Source organism: Gavialis gangeticus, unplaced genomic scaffold (assembly GCF_001723915.1).
Source record: "Gavialis gangeticus isolate Ggan-Ray unplaced genomic scaffold, GavGan_comp1, whole genome shotgun sequence".
NCBI lineage: Eukaryota > Metazoa > Chordata > Crocodylia > Gavialidae > Gavialis > Gavialis gangeticus.
Window position 1 is genome coordinate 6,304,061 of NW_017728994.1, and position 14,459 is coordinate 6,318,519.

At 44.0% G+C, this 14,459-nt stretch overlaps 1 protein-coding gene across 2 annotated transcripts in view; it reads left to right on the forward strand.

The window, feature by feature from the left end:
* BMPR1A (bone morphogenetic protein receptor type 1A) overlaps nt 1-14,459 on the forward strand; it is a 142,436-nt gene that overhangs the window by 76,003 nt on the left and 51,974 nt on the right. For both annotated transcript variants that reach the window (XR_002094822.1, XM_019502248.1), the window contains exons 3-4: nt 3,768-3,930; nt 10,425-10,527. Coding sequence is in view for 1 of the 2 variants with exons in the window: in XM_019502248.1 (XP_019357793.1) it covers nt 3,768-3,930; nt 10,425-10,527 (266 nt within the window). In the remaining variant the exon portion in view is untranslated. The remainder of the gene's footprint in view (nt 1-3,767; nt 3,931-10,424; nt 10,528-14,459) is intronic.

The window sequence follows — 14,459 nt, forward strand, 5'->3', positions numbered from 1 at the left end:
GAGCCACCCACTTGGTGAGAGGGGAGCAGAACAGGGCCTATGAGGAGAGACTGAGGGACCTGAACCTATTCAGCCTCTGCAAGAGGAGGCTGAGTGGGGACTTGGTGGCTGCCTACAAACTCATCAGGGGAGATCATCAGCAAATAGGAAGAGCCCTATTCTCCCCATCATCACCTGGGGTGATGAGGAACAATGGTAATAAGCTGATGGAAAATAGGTTTAGGTTAGAGATCAAGAGGCAATATTTTACAGTTAGGGTGGCCAAAATCTGAAACCAACTTCCTAGAGAAGTGGTCCTCGCCCCTACCTTGGGCAAACTCAGAAAGAGGTTAGATGATCACCTGCCTGGGGTTTTGTGAACCCAGCATTCATTGCTGCCTGTGGCAGGGGGTCAGGCTAGATGATCTGATCAGGTCCCTCCTACTATGAAACTATGGACTTCACAAGGAGCATGCAGTCCAAGTGTTTGTAGCTCTGCAGATCATAAAGGTAGGGGACTTCAAAAAGTAAGTCTTCTAACATTTAACAACAAATGTCTTTAAAAGTTTTATTTAGGAAATCATAGAAACATAGGTTTTGAAAGGGAGTATGCAGGTCCTCTAATCTAGGCCCCTGCAAGATGCATGTTTACTAATAACTAACCTGTTCAAAGCCTCTTGAAAACTTCCAATGAAGGAGGTTCCATTGTCCTGCTGTTCTTAGTTAGCAAGTTTTTTTTTTCCTGAGATATAATCTAAATTTGCTTTGCTGTCATTTAAGCCTGTTGCTTTGCAGTTCTACAAAGGAAGGAAAAAAGTTCAATTTCTGATGTTCCAAATACTTTGATGCCAAAATGTGAGCAGAAGTATTCAAGCCTTGTTTGATGTTGCAAGCATGAGAGAGGAGTTGCAGAATTTTGCCCTATCAGTTGAGGTTTATTTCTGGAGAGTGGTATCTTTGACAGATCAGACCAATGCCTACTCCAAGGAGATACCACTTTGCTCTACCATTCTATAATGTGTTGCTCCCTGCTCTGGAGGCAAAAATTAACCTGTAATTGTCCCAGTGAGCTGTGAACTGGCCCACTGTACATGGGGGTAAGATTCTACTGGGGTACCCAGGGAAAGAGCAAGGTAGTGCCTTGCCACCACCATCTGACCCCCTGAGTTTCAGTTCCCATCCCCCTGCCCCAAAGCCCTACAGCCCCTGGAGCCCCAGAGCCATCCAGCTCCAGAAGCATCAGCTTCCCCCATGAGTTAGGAGCAGTCAGCCAGGCAGGCAATCAGTGCTTTCCTCTGCACTGTTCTCAGGAATTAACTGAGCCAAGGTGTGCTGGAATATCTGCTCCATGTCCCTCTAGTGGTGGAGTCTGAGTACTGTATACTGAGACAGGCACATGGAGCATGTGCCTCTCATCTTACATCCAAGCTCTGCTACAGCACAAAATTCCTGTGTTGGAATGGCACAAATTGAACACATGCCAAAGCCTTCAAAACACAGCTGCTTGCCCATTATGCCTTTGTTCTTGAATGCGAAAGTTAAAGCATATGGCACTGTCAACAGCAGAGTATTAAAAAGTGTTTTTCAGACTTTGCAGGAAAAGAAACCATAGCAAAGAGAAGTAAAAAGGGAGTGAGATTAAATGAACTCTTGCCAAGTAAATCAGGGATACCTACTGTACAAATAGATGTAGTAGGCCATATAGAACACACAGTTCTTTAATAGTAAGAACATATTTCAAATATTTATTACTAACAACATCAAGATTGATTAAAAGCAAATATTTGTATATAATATGAAAAGAATATTTATATAAAAGATAGTAAGTCTTTTTGTAGTGTTTTGTTATTTGGGGGGGATATGTTTTTTCTGAATTGCTTGAACCAAGCAAACTTTCTGCAAGTGTTTTCTTTCAAATAATTAAAGCTAGAAAATACACACAGTATGCTCTGCTAATCTGGAGGGAAAGATGGAAGTCTGTATGTTGATCAATGCAATAAAATTAAGTTTCATGCGTGTTTCTTTTCACGTTTAACTGCAAAAAGTGCAAGGGCTCATCTAGCATACCTTTTTTACATTTTAAAGAATGAAATGCAGTGTTACAGAAATATTCTTACTTCTCTAAAGTTAGTGCTTGGTAAATTTGACGGAGCCATATGAACCAGTCAGTAGCAGGCATTTTTTTTGGCACCCAGCACCTGAAGGCAGAAAGAATACATGCAGTTTAGTAAAAGCCTTGCTTTTCAAGATGTGCTCCTTCCCTTCACTGAGTTGCATGTGGTTTCTTCCATCAGTACCATATGCACGCGCGCGCACATGCACACACACACGTGTGTGTCTTCTTTTACCTTGAGCTTCCAACCCAACCTTTGGAAATGGCCACAGTTCTAGCACTAAATATGTGTAATGTCTGCAAATCTCTGATAACTCACACTTTGAGGATCTGTGGCATTGGAAACAGTAGAAGTAGATCAGGGAATGAGAGAAACATTTCCCTTATTTGGGGAAGTTATGTAGGTAGTTTGGTTTGAAAGGAAACAGAGAGGACATTCAACGAGGCAGCTGCTGGGGAATAAAGTTAGCAGGCACATGAGCTAGTAACTCTGTTCATAATTCTCTACCATGACCAGTGTCTCTCTCTACTTGCACTCCAGCAACCTGAAGTGATACTCAGTTCATAGATTCATAGATTGTAGAGTAGGAAGGGACCACAGTGGATCACCATGTCCGACCCCCTGCCCCTGCCAGGGAACAGGACCAAGGTCAGATGACCCCAGCCAGATGACTGTCAAGCCTCCTCTTGAAGACCTCCAAGTTAGGTGATAGTACTACCTCTCTTGGTAGCCCATTCCAGATTCTGGCCACCCTTACTGTAAAAAAATTTCTTCCTAATGTCTAACTTAAATCTTCTCTCCACTAGTTTACACCCATTATTCCTAGTTTTTCCCTGGGGCGCTCTAGTAAACAGCACATCAGCAATTCCCTGTTGTCCTCCCTTGATAAACTTAAAGGTGGCTACAAGGTCTCCCCTCAGCCATCTCTTGTGAAGGCTGAAGAGATCCAGATCTCTCAGCCTCCTCTCGTAGGGTCTTTCACAGAGGCCTTAGTCTGAGAATTCTAGGACTATTTCCAATGTTACTTAGCCCTGTTTACAGTCTGTTAAAGCAGTTTTATGTATGGATATATATTTCAAGGCATCTACATTGAGTGAAAATGAAAATTAACACTGAAGATTTCTCAAAGGTCTGAAAACCTTAAGCGTGGCAGGAATTACCACTGCTACTCTTCAGGATTTAAAATCTGGTTAAATTGGCTGCAGATCAGTGTTACTTAACATGTAAGAAACTATGTGTTAAGTACCTGCAATCATTCATAAAGTAACATCTTTGTCAAGCCCTTCGGTACATTTGTCCACGTAATATGTGAATAAAAAGGACAGTTTCCGAAAGAAATGAGAAAATTCTTTTAATTCTTATATTGCAGATGAGCTTTTAAAAGTGGTTACCCTTTTTTCAGTTTTTCATTTAATGCTTTTCACAATCAGAACATAAATGAGATCTGCTGGCTAAACCAGATATCTAAGAATTCAGTTGATAAGTATTTCTGAATAAAATAGTTACCCTACACAAGGTTACTGAAACAAGACATTTGAGAGGTTTCTTCCATATGGTGTATAATCAGATTTACATTTACATTTTTTACTGTTTTGGATTTCACTCTGAAATTTTTATCTAATTGCAAAGGGGGAACATACGTGAATCATTCCTTTTATGTTTTTTGATGCACAGGGCAAAATCTAGATAGTATGCTTCATGGCACAGGAATGAAGACAAATCCTGACCAGAAGAAACAGGCAAATGGAGTAACGCTGGCTCCAGAAGACACCTTACCTTTTCTGAAGTGCTACTGCTCAGGACATTGCCCAGATGATGCCGTTAATAATACATGCATGTAAGTATTGTACACAAGGTATAAGAGTTTGTCAGTTTCTCTTGCTCATTAGTGTTGAGCATCTCTTGAAGGCTGTCACTAACGATGTACAGATGTTCAGTTTCTACTAGTAGAAACCAAAAGCATGCAAACCTTCATGCTCCTTTTTCCAGACCAGAAACGGCAGTTTTGGAAGAAAAATAAGATGACTTCAGCCAGGGAGAGGTGGGTCCTGGGCAAGTTTCTCCTGGGAGAATGAACATTTGTCCACTTTCTCCTAGCTTAACTACATCCAGGGCCCAGGAGCATTTGAGCTGGGGGTAGAGGCTCTTGTACATTCCTTTGACCAGAGTCACCACAGGCTTGGAGCATTCTGATCTATGGAAGGGGGCAGCTGCTCCTTCCCCTTCCATAGACCAGGAGGTGAGAAAAGAAGCAGCTGCTAACTACTTCCTGCCAGTTCCTCAGATTCCAGGGACTCTGGTGTGAGAAGCAGGCAGGGGCTTTGTCACGCAACTCCATCTGCTTGACTCTCAGAAACCAAGAGTTGAGTGAAGGTAGCAGTGCTAAAAGCCTGTTGCCTGCTTCTCACACTGGAGACCCCAGAGTGAGAAGAGGGCTGGGGGCTTTGTTCCAGTGCTCCCCTCCACTCCTGGCATGATTTAAAAGCCAGTGGGACTGGGAAGTATCTTGGGGAGAGCATCCCTAAGCTTAGTTCATGGCTCTGCTGGATTGTAAATCACCACTCTCACAGTTCAGCTTTGGATAGTGTGGGGCCAACAGGAAGCCAGTGAGGTGGGGACCAGGCCAAGAGAGGCTCTCTCTGGGGTGACAGGACAAAGCACTCACCCACTTGTAACACCAGGAATAGAGCATAGGAGCAGCTCTTCAATTCTCCCTGCCTGATCCCTGTGTTTTCCCCCTCTTCTCCTGGACCAGTCCAGAAAGGGAGGGGAAGAATGGGGTGCAAAGCCTTCCTGGAGCAGCCACCCCTGCTCCCTGTCTCTCCCAAATCAGGACCTGCCTGGCTTAGGGAGGGAGCATGGGGGCTTTGCCTTGCTTCTCCCATCCCCTCCCAGACTGGTCTAGGACAAGAGAGGAGCGGCAACTGTTGCTCCCTTCTTCCCCAAACAGCATTCCCAGCTGTGCGCTTTGTCTCTTTGCTCCCTTTTGACTCCTGGACTGGGATTGGGAAGATGAGACACTGCCTGGTTTGGGGAAGGGGTTGGGGGATTTGCTGCATTGCTCTCTCTGCTCAGCTCCCAGACCAGGAATGGGGTGGAAGAAACTGTTCCCTGCCCAGACCCCCCCTCTAGTGAGGGACATTCCTCACTATTCCATTCCCCCCCAGGGTCTGGGAGGAATGAAGCAGGTGTTACTTCCCATACTGTCTCCAGATTAGGAATACCCTGTTCTGAGGAAGACAGGGAGAGCAGAAGTGAGGGGGTGACAGAATGTCTGTACACTCTCTCCCCCAGAAAGATTTCTGAGAAATTTCCACCAGTAGAAATGAGCATCTGTTTATGGCCTTTTAGGTGTTTGTCAGCCTATTTTTTCTACAAAATTTTCTTGTGATAGCATGTCAATTTACCTGCATCTTGCTGTCACAAGTACAAAAAACATCATATAACTATATTATGCAATGCTTTTTCATGTTACAAATGCATCAGTAGTAGAGATAAGGAATGAATTGGAAAAGGAAAAACCAAGGAGAGCCTTTGAACAAGGTACCAAAAGTGTGTGTAAAGAAGCAAGATAGCATTTATCTTTGATAGACTTAAGTTCTAATAGAATAGCTTTGTGTTGATTGCATACTTGTTTTACTTCAGAAAATATACTTTAGTAAAAGTATAAATAAAAGAATGCTGCTGTTTAAATGATCCTCATTTAAGAGTTGAATGGGAAAGTTTGTTAGAGGTTCTGTGTTTGGGATCACCTGGCCTTAGGCTATACAGGAACAGCCTTACCGTATGCTACTTGTAGGCCAGTGAAGGAGAGGACATAGTGGAGGCATTTCTCCCTTCTTCACCCTAATACATTCCCCAACAAACCTTCTTTCAACAAAGGAAGAAAACTGGACTAGGGTTCCTCTGTGATCTTCTATTTACTGGAAGGAAAATTTTCCAGCATCTGTTTCCATCCAGTGTAAAGTTACCATGCTTGTGCTCACAAAGTGGCATAACTGCCAAGCAAATCAGTCAGTGTTTCCCACAGCAGTCTAAAATAAATTTGTAATTATATTTAGGGAATCTGGTGCTGGCATACCAGAAGTTATTCCCGTCACTACATGTCCAGTATGGAACAGTAGACTTAACTTACAAACACCTCTATGATACTTGAAAATAATTTAGAATGTTTTGAAATTTTCCCTGTTCCCTCTCCCTTGCGATCCCTAGCTCTTAACCTACACACTGGACCTCTTATTTTAGCTCTTTCTCTCCCTTCTCCCTTGATAATTAGAAATCTAAAATAATTTTATGCTGTATTCCAGAGAGACCTAACATGACATATTTTAATAATACTGACTTGTACATGAATGCCATGTGCACCTGGAGGCTGGAGAGGGCATGGTGAGCTCCTGCAGGTGGCGGCAGCACTGTCGGTGGCCAGAGTGTGGCAGTGGCAAGTGGGGAGCTCCTGCAGGCAGCCACGATGCTATCAATGGTGGCGGTGGGGGTGGCGAGCACTGACCAGGGGTCAGCCACCACCCCACAGACACCAGCAGCGGTGGCCAATGGCATCCATGGACTGCCTGCAGACACCACTGACAGTGTCAGCAGCAGGGGGCGGGGAGCTGCAACCATCTGCAGGCACTGCCGGTAGTGTTGATGGCACTTTTGCACAGGGGGTGCACTGCCACGATCAGGGGGTGGTCTTGTAACGTTTGACCATTCACTTTGAAACAGTTATTAAGCAGAACATGTACACATCCTTTTACATAAATGTGTCAGCTTTCTCATGTAGAAACTTAATGAGGAGTATTGTAATCAGTAGGGGTGGACTGATAGAGATTTTTGGGGCTGATACCGATAGCCAGTTTTTAAGAAGGCATATCAGCCAAAATCAGTCTGATTTCCAATATGCAGCCTGGCAGATTTAAGAGCAGTTTCTGCCTGGTAAGTGTGTTGCAGTGGAAGGGGTGGGGGAGGGGAAGGAAAGGGTGAAGGGAGAGCAGCGAGGGAGTGGGGTGGTGAGGGAGAGTGGGGCTGGGATAGGTGCTGCCCAGGTGGAGCGGGGTGCAGGGGGGCAGCTCCCGTTGCTGCGCACACCCTGGAAGGACATTGGAGGGGAGGTGGGGGAAGCTGGATCTGCACAGGGCAGGGCAGGCTGCCACTATGAGCTGCACCAAGCTCTTCCCAGCAGAGGCTGAGCTGGGCTGTGCTTGGGAGAGGGGCTGTTCGGGGGAGAGGGGGGTTGCAGCCACCTCAAAATTTGCCATAGCTCACACAGCCCAGCCCCTGCTGAAAAGAGCCTGGCACTGCCTTGGCCCCAGCCTGCAGCTGCACCCTGCCCCATACAGATCTGTGGGGCACATGCCTTCAGCGTCCTCCCGAGGTGCACGCAGTAGTGGGAGCCAGCCGCATCCCCCGCAGCTCTGACCTGTACCCGCCTCACCCTGGCTGGACAGCGCCTGTCCCAGCCCCACTCCCTCCCTCACCACAGGGGCCTTGATCTGCACCCCCTCTTCCACCAGAACAGACTTACCAGCTGGATGCAGCTTTCCAAGCTGCCGGGCCTTGCTCCTCACCACCTACATGCTGCACTGTGGCTGCGTGCATGCACAGGCCGTTTATCAGCTGAATTATTGGCCACGTCAGGCCAATTTCCAATACAGTCAATTTTCTTTATATTGGTGCACCTCTAGTAATCACGAGAATATAATTTGTATTTCTGGCTCTGTGGCAGAGTTCTTGCATCTCCATGATTGTGAATTTGTTCATGATTCTCGTGAGCCAGGGCATTGACACATGATACAATTGAACCATTCTCACGTGGCACTGTTTGGGAAGCAGTTCACACTTTAACAAAATACTGTGGTTCTGATATCAGGGAGTAAGAGTGAATACCCAGCCTAGGATGCCTTGGTGTGGGGGAGTGAGGAGGGGCAGTGGTTTTGGTCCCACACATTTTACTTTTGGAGAGGTGGGGAGAATCATGGGACTCCAGTTAAGTAGACAGTGGGGACACAGCTGGTTGTTAGAAAGATAGCTTTTATTGACAAAACAGTAGCTTATTGATTTAAAAAAAAGGGTGCACAAGAAGCAGGGTGCGGGGCGGAGTGGTGGGGTGGCTGTATAGTTCTATCTACATAACAGCTGCCAGTTGCAGCAGTTTGGGAAGGGGAAGGTGGTGCTTAGAGGACTGACCAGACTCATATCATGAAACACTTGGTATCCACAAATAACACTGAACTGATTTCAGTAAACCATCTTAAAATAGTACTTGGTTTTTCCAAGTACACTTTTAAACTGTTCCAGGTGGCTTTAAACCAGTTTAGCAGGCTTTTACATCTGTGGTCCTTGGGTTTAAACTGTTCTAAGTGTTATGGATGTCTGTACCCTTAGGCTAAGTACAGACCTACAGAAAGCCCAAGGCAGAATCAATCCAATCTACATAGGTTTTTCTAAGCTTGGTAGATTGAATCAGAAATGAACAGAACATATGTTCACCCTTCGGTAGGAGGAGTCAAGCACTGACCAAGGCCAGAAGGCAATGGGCAGCTTTTCCCCACTTATCCCCAGTCACTAACAGTTGCTGGGCCTGTGGCTGGGGACGAAAGCTGCACTGGGCTGGTCAGCTGGAGAGAGGGGCAGCCCCTGCCACGTGGTCCCTCCAGCTGTTTTGGGGGAAGGCAGGGGCCTCTGATTTCCTCCCAAGGATGCAGGGCTGGGGAGCAGAAGCTCTGTGACATATTCCAGGGCTGGGGCCAGCCCCAGTGCTCAGCCTGAACAGATGAACACAGGCAGAAGCAAGCTGTCCAGCCTGAAAGGGGAATTAGTGGTGGCCAGCAAAGGATCCTGAGATGCCAGAGGACATCTAAGTTGAGTCAGGAGGGGATCTGGAATGTAAATTCAATAGACCGGTCTAACGTAAAGATATTAAATCTGATTCTACATCCATTTAGGTTTATCTTGGACTGGATTCTACCATTTTTTAAACGAGTCTGTGTACTCTGACCTTTTGATCTGTTACCAGTTTCCGATCACTTATACTGGTTTATGTGTAATTTTTGTACCTAGCCTCAGACACGTATCTGTCAAAAGAAAATAGTCATCATTTACCCTAGAAGAGGACTTGTGGCATTAAAAATAGTTAATGTTCATAAAATGCCTTGAGGACTTTTACAGGAGTTACAGTAAGCAAAGTAGCAGGGTCTGCCATCAATTAATTGAGTGTATATTACACAGTCATGTAATATTTACATTACAGTTTTTTGTGTGTGAAACTATTTAGGGAATTTAATATCTTTGAAGGATTAAATCTTTAAGTTCAGTATCTTTAGAACAAGCTCTTTTTTAGAATTTTATAAACTTTTATGTAGCACTTTTTCCAGAAGGATGTAGTAAACTAGAGGAGATAACAATTAAGATTTCTTTAACTAGTTTTATAATATCAGAAAATTTGTTGGTTGTTATCACCCCCTGGTGTTTGGATTTTAGCATGATCCTTAAAATTTTAAGGAAAGCTAGTGGGTATGAACTTATCCTATAATCTATGAGAAAATTAATAACACTTGTACAATATGTGTATGCAGTATTTTTGTTGAAAAGAACTTCTATGAAGTCCTAATTCTTCCTCATATCTTTAGTGTGCTCAGTTTTAAAAACGTAAATTAAACGTAAACGTGAGTTAAAACTTTGGCAAAACAAACCAAATATAATTTGAAATGGAAGGGGAAGATTTTGGCCCCTAAAAATATGTTCAGTATATTGCTAATACAGCATGGTTTTTAACTTTTATTTTTCATAATGGATGGTGCAGGTAGATGTTCTTCAGAATGTGGGAGAATCCTGCCCCATAACATTTTAAAAATTTGTGCCAGGGCTAATTTAATATGGACTCTCAAAAAGGGTGGACTGAAATCTTTTCCCTGCAGGTTCTCGGCTGATTTTTCTGTACATCTCACAGTCCGACAAAAAGAAACATATCTCATAGAGTGCTTAAGATTTCAGACTATGTAACTGGAACAATCACGCACGCACATGCACGCACGCGCACACACACACACACTGAAATAATGTTTTGCTCAATTTTTATTATTGAAGATTGGGAGGTTTTCTGTTTGCATTTGAAATTAAGAAGTTCATATTAAAAGTACATACCTCTGACATTGTGTTCCCATTGGTGTCATTTTACTTAATTCAGACAAGACAAAGTAGCTCTTTGTGTTTTACTTGTTTTATTTTGTGGCTGATTATTTTAGGAGGAGAAACAATGAAGTCTGCACACACAGTTAGCACTTGGAATTATGTTGCACAGCATTTGGTAAACTGAAATGGTTTTATTTATTCTAGAACTAATGGGCATTGCTTTGCAATTGTTGAAGAAGATGAACATGGAGAACCTACACTTGCTTCAGGATGTATGAAGTATGAAGGTTCAGACTTCCAGTGCAAGGTACAAACAAGACGTTATCTTTAAAATTGTCCCAAAGGCTAGATACAGGTAGTTGAATCTGTGCAGATAATAACCAGTATATAAGAAGTCATGTAAATTCCCCTTACTCTAATACTGTTGGGGCCAACCTTTTTGTAGGTGTGTCACAAGTTGGCCCCGGACCCTCTCCAAGGGCCCCTCTGATTGTCTTCCCCTGCCTGATCTGCTACTTCGCTTTCTGCCCTATCTGCCACTGCGTTGCCTATCCCCCACCCATGCCAGAGCCTGGCCACCCCTGCTGTAGTAGATGCTACTGAGAAATCAAGCTGTTGAGACATCGAGAGCCCCTGTCCTATACTCGAATGGACACCAACTCATCAGTTGGAGGCTCGGAGCCCAAATATGAATATAAACACATTCAAAATGGGAGAGAACAGATAAGAACCGAGCTGGAAATAAATTTTATCTGATAAGAAGGACAATGCTGTATACATGGGTCAATAATTCCCCAATTACCAGTCATTTTAGAATCTTTTGTCTCTGGGTGTCCAACTCAAAACATTCTAAAAGGGGTGTGTTATTATCAGAAAACATTAAGCACATGCTTTCTGAAAATGAGTATTTTCAGGGATGTCAGGTTGGAAAAAATTGTTAATCACTTCTGAAAATTTTGACTTTGATAATTAAATACATAATTTAAAAGAAAAAGAAATGTTCCACTGTATTGATGGAGCGTTGCATTGATGTTGACACATTAGAATTCAGTAAACACTAGTATTGAATGCATATGTGTGAGAACAGACTAATTTTAGGATGCAGACATTGCATATGGGATAACTGAAATTGTCCATAACCGATGCAGGCTGCTCTGTTCTTGCTTTGCACTGCTCAGACTTTTCACAAGGGGTTGCTATGCCTGGTTTCAAATAGTCTATTGAGACCTGAAATTGCAATTGCCTTGTACAGTCCTAGCAAGCATAGCTGTTGTTTTCCAACTGTTAGGAGTCAACAGTTGGTGTCAACACAGCTTGCTTTCAGATTGTATGTTATGGTATTTTTGTACCCTTCGTACTGACCACCATGGGAGCAGTGGTTCTTACCTTAGGTTGTAATAAAATATTATCTTGGGTGATCTTAGGTTGCCCAGACAAACAAGTTGTTCATACCATTGCAACCACCAACTTCCAGAACTTTTTAAGGATTCTAGGATTTGGAACTTCTTCCCACCATTTAATCTTGGTATGAAGATAATGCATGTGAAAGTGATCAAGCTTCTGGCATGGCAGTGATATATTGTGGATGTGTTGCAATCATATAAGACTGTTGAGCAGAGCTGCTTGATGCACAAGTTCAATGCATAGCTTCTCCTATATGTGTTGATCCACAGGCAGTTTGACAGCATTCCAGATACAGAACTGACCTTCTGTATGTGATGGATAATTTCATCATTAAATCATGGTGCTCTGTGAGCCTTGACTTCCTAGATCACAGTAACTCTTCCCAGAGTTGAAAATAGTTTTGTTAATCATAACAACTAGGCAGAAATGCATATTTATTGGCATAGGTCAGAAGAGTACTTCAGTTTTCTTTAGGTTGATCATGATACCAAAGTGATTGGTTGCGTAAGTGATGTGATCAGCAATTGATCAAATGTTGATTTCATTAGGCTGCCAATTCCATGCAAAGTGTTACAAAATATGAACAAATTTCTGTCAGTATGGAACCAAATAAAGGCTCCTGTGTCAGTGTTGTCATATTTTCTTGTAATAACCTAAGGATCCAAAGCCATCTTGTACACTGCACCCTAAAGATATTTCCAGGCTGTCTCATCATCAACTGAAGCTTCTAATACTACAGAAAGTGCTTCTGGCAAGTTTTTTCTGGAGTTTGAATTTGTCATGATTCTCTTACACTGATTTTTCTTACTGGCCTGTGTGGCTGTTTAAGGGGCACTATAGAAGTACATCTGACTTTCAGTCTAACAGTTAGTCCCTCTCACTGACTTGGGTAAAACTGTCATGGAGTGCTCTGTGTTCCACAGTTCTGTAATTGATCGTGTGCTAGTGATTTGAACCAGATATATCTGCATCATTTTATACTTGTTGGCCTCATAAGGCACTGGATTAATGGTGACTAAGTTGTTTGACTTGTAAGGAAAGTAGTAGCCTGCCATTAGAGAGATCATGACCAGCTTCATGATGACCTGTTGAACTGCCCAATGTTATATAGTACAACCACTCTGGCATTGAAATTACTTATGGGTATGGACAAGCATACATTTTAGCTGCTCTAAAAAGCAAGGGTTAGTGGCTGCTGTTAAGCATGCATCAGCTGGTATGCCATAGCAGTTATGTCTGCATGAACAGGTAGGAATACAAATGGACTAAATTGCCCTCACCTGGATCCTGATCGAATCAGTTTGGAACAGTTTTACTGCACTTGTATTGCTATTTCTGGAACTGCTGTAACATATGGATTATGTTGGTGTCTTTTTATACCAATACAGCTGTTACATCTATGTATGCCCTAAGATGATCAACCTATTGCATGAGACGAACTTGATGTCACTTTTGGAGTTTGATGAAAGAGATTCTTATCCTCAAGTAGATGAGTCACTGTTAGCACATACATAGATGGTTAATAGACTCGTGAGGACATTTAGCAAGAGTCAGTACTGCTCTTCTGTGGTGATTCAAATTTGTGGGCAATTTATAAGCAAATGACAAATCTTACTTGGGAGCATCTGCTTTTATTCTCAGATTCACAAGTTCAGAGGAAGGTGTGACCAAGTAGTCCAAGGAGTTTTAGTTTGCTGCCCCTACAGCTGCAGAGCAAAGCACCAGGCTCCATGCAGCTCAGGGGCTCTTCAGGCAGCCTGGCAGCAGCCTGGGAAAGCAGGCTTCTCCCAAGAAAAACAGAGAGCCTGATCCCCCAGCCTGCCTGCCTGCGTGAGTTGTGAAGGGGCCCAGTGCTTCCCTCTGCACCTGTGGTGACCCCCGGGACCGCCCAAGCTGGGGGCCACCTGGGAGGGGGGCCACTGCTGCCATGGAGGTAAGCACCAAGCCCCCCCACCGCAGCCCAGGAACTGCTCCGCCTGCCAGCAGCTCGCCCTCCCCTCCCCACCGCTGGAGAGGCAGGTAAGTCAGCGGGGTGTGTCCACGACATGGGGGTTTAATTGGCCCTAAATTGAAGCGGTGTTTTTAAAAACCCTCTGTTTCAATTTAGGGCCCCCATTTCGTCTACACCTGTGCTAGTTGGCAGGTATCAAGTGGAGTGCCCCAGGGGCCGGTCTTGGGGCTGGTTTTGTTCACTATCTTCATCAGTGATCTGAAAGATGGGATGGAGTACACCCTCAACAAGTTTGCAGTTGACACCAAGTTGGAGGGAATAATAGATATGCTGGAGGGTAGGGCTAGGATTCAGAGAGATCCCAACAAACTGGAGCCTTGGACCAAAAGAAGTCTCATGAGGTTCAGTAAGGACAAGCACAAACTCCTATACTTAGGACAGAACAATCCCATGCACTGGTACATGCTGGGGACTGGTTATCTAAGCAGCAGCTCTGCAAAAAAAGAACTGGGTGTTACAGTGGACAGCAAGTGAAATATGAGCCAACAGCGTGTCCTTGTTGTAAACAAGGCTAATGACTTACAGGCCCAAATTTAGTAGGCGTGTTGTCAAGGGAAATGATTCAGCCCTCTATTCAGCACTGGTGAGGTGTCGCATCTGGAGTACTGTGTCCAGTTTTGGGCCTGCCACTACAGAAAGGATGTGGACAAATTAGAGAGAGCAATAAAAATGGTTAGGGGGGCAGTGGCACATGACTTCTGGGGAGAGGCTGAGGGTACTGAGCTAATTTAGTCTGGAGAAGAGAAGACTGAGGGGGGATTTGATAGCAGATTCTAACCATCTGAAGGGTGGTTCCAAAGAGGATGGAGCTAAATTGTTCTCAG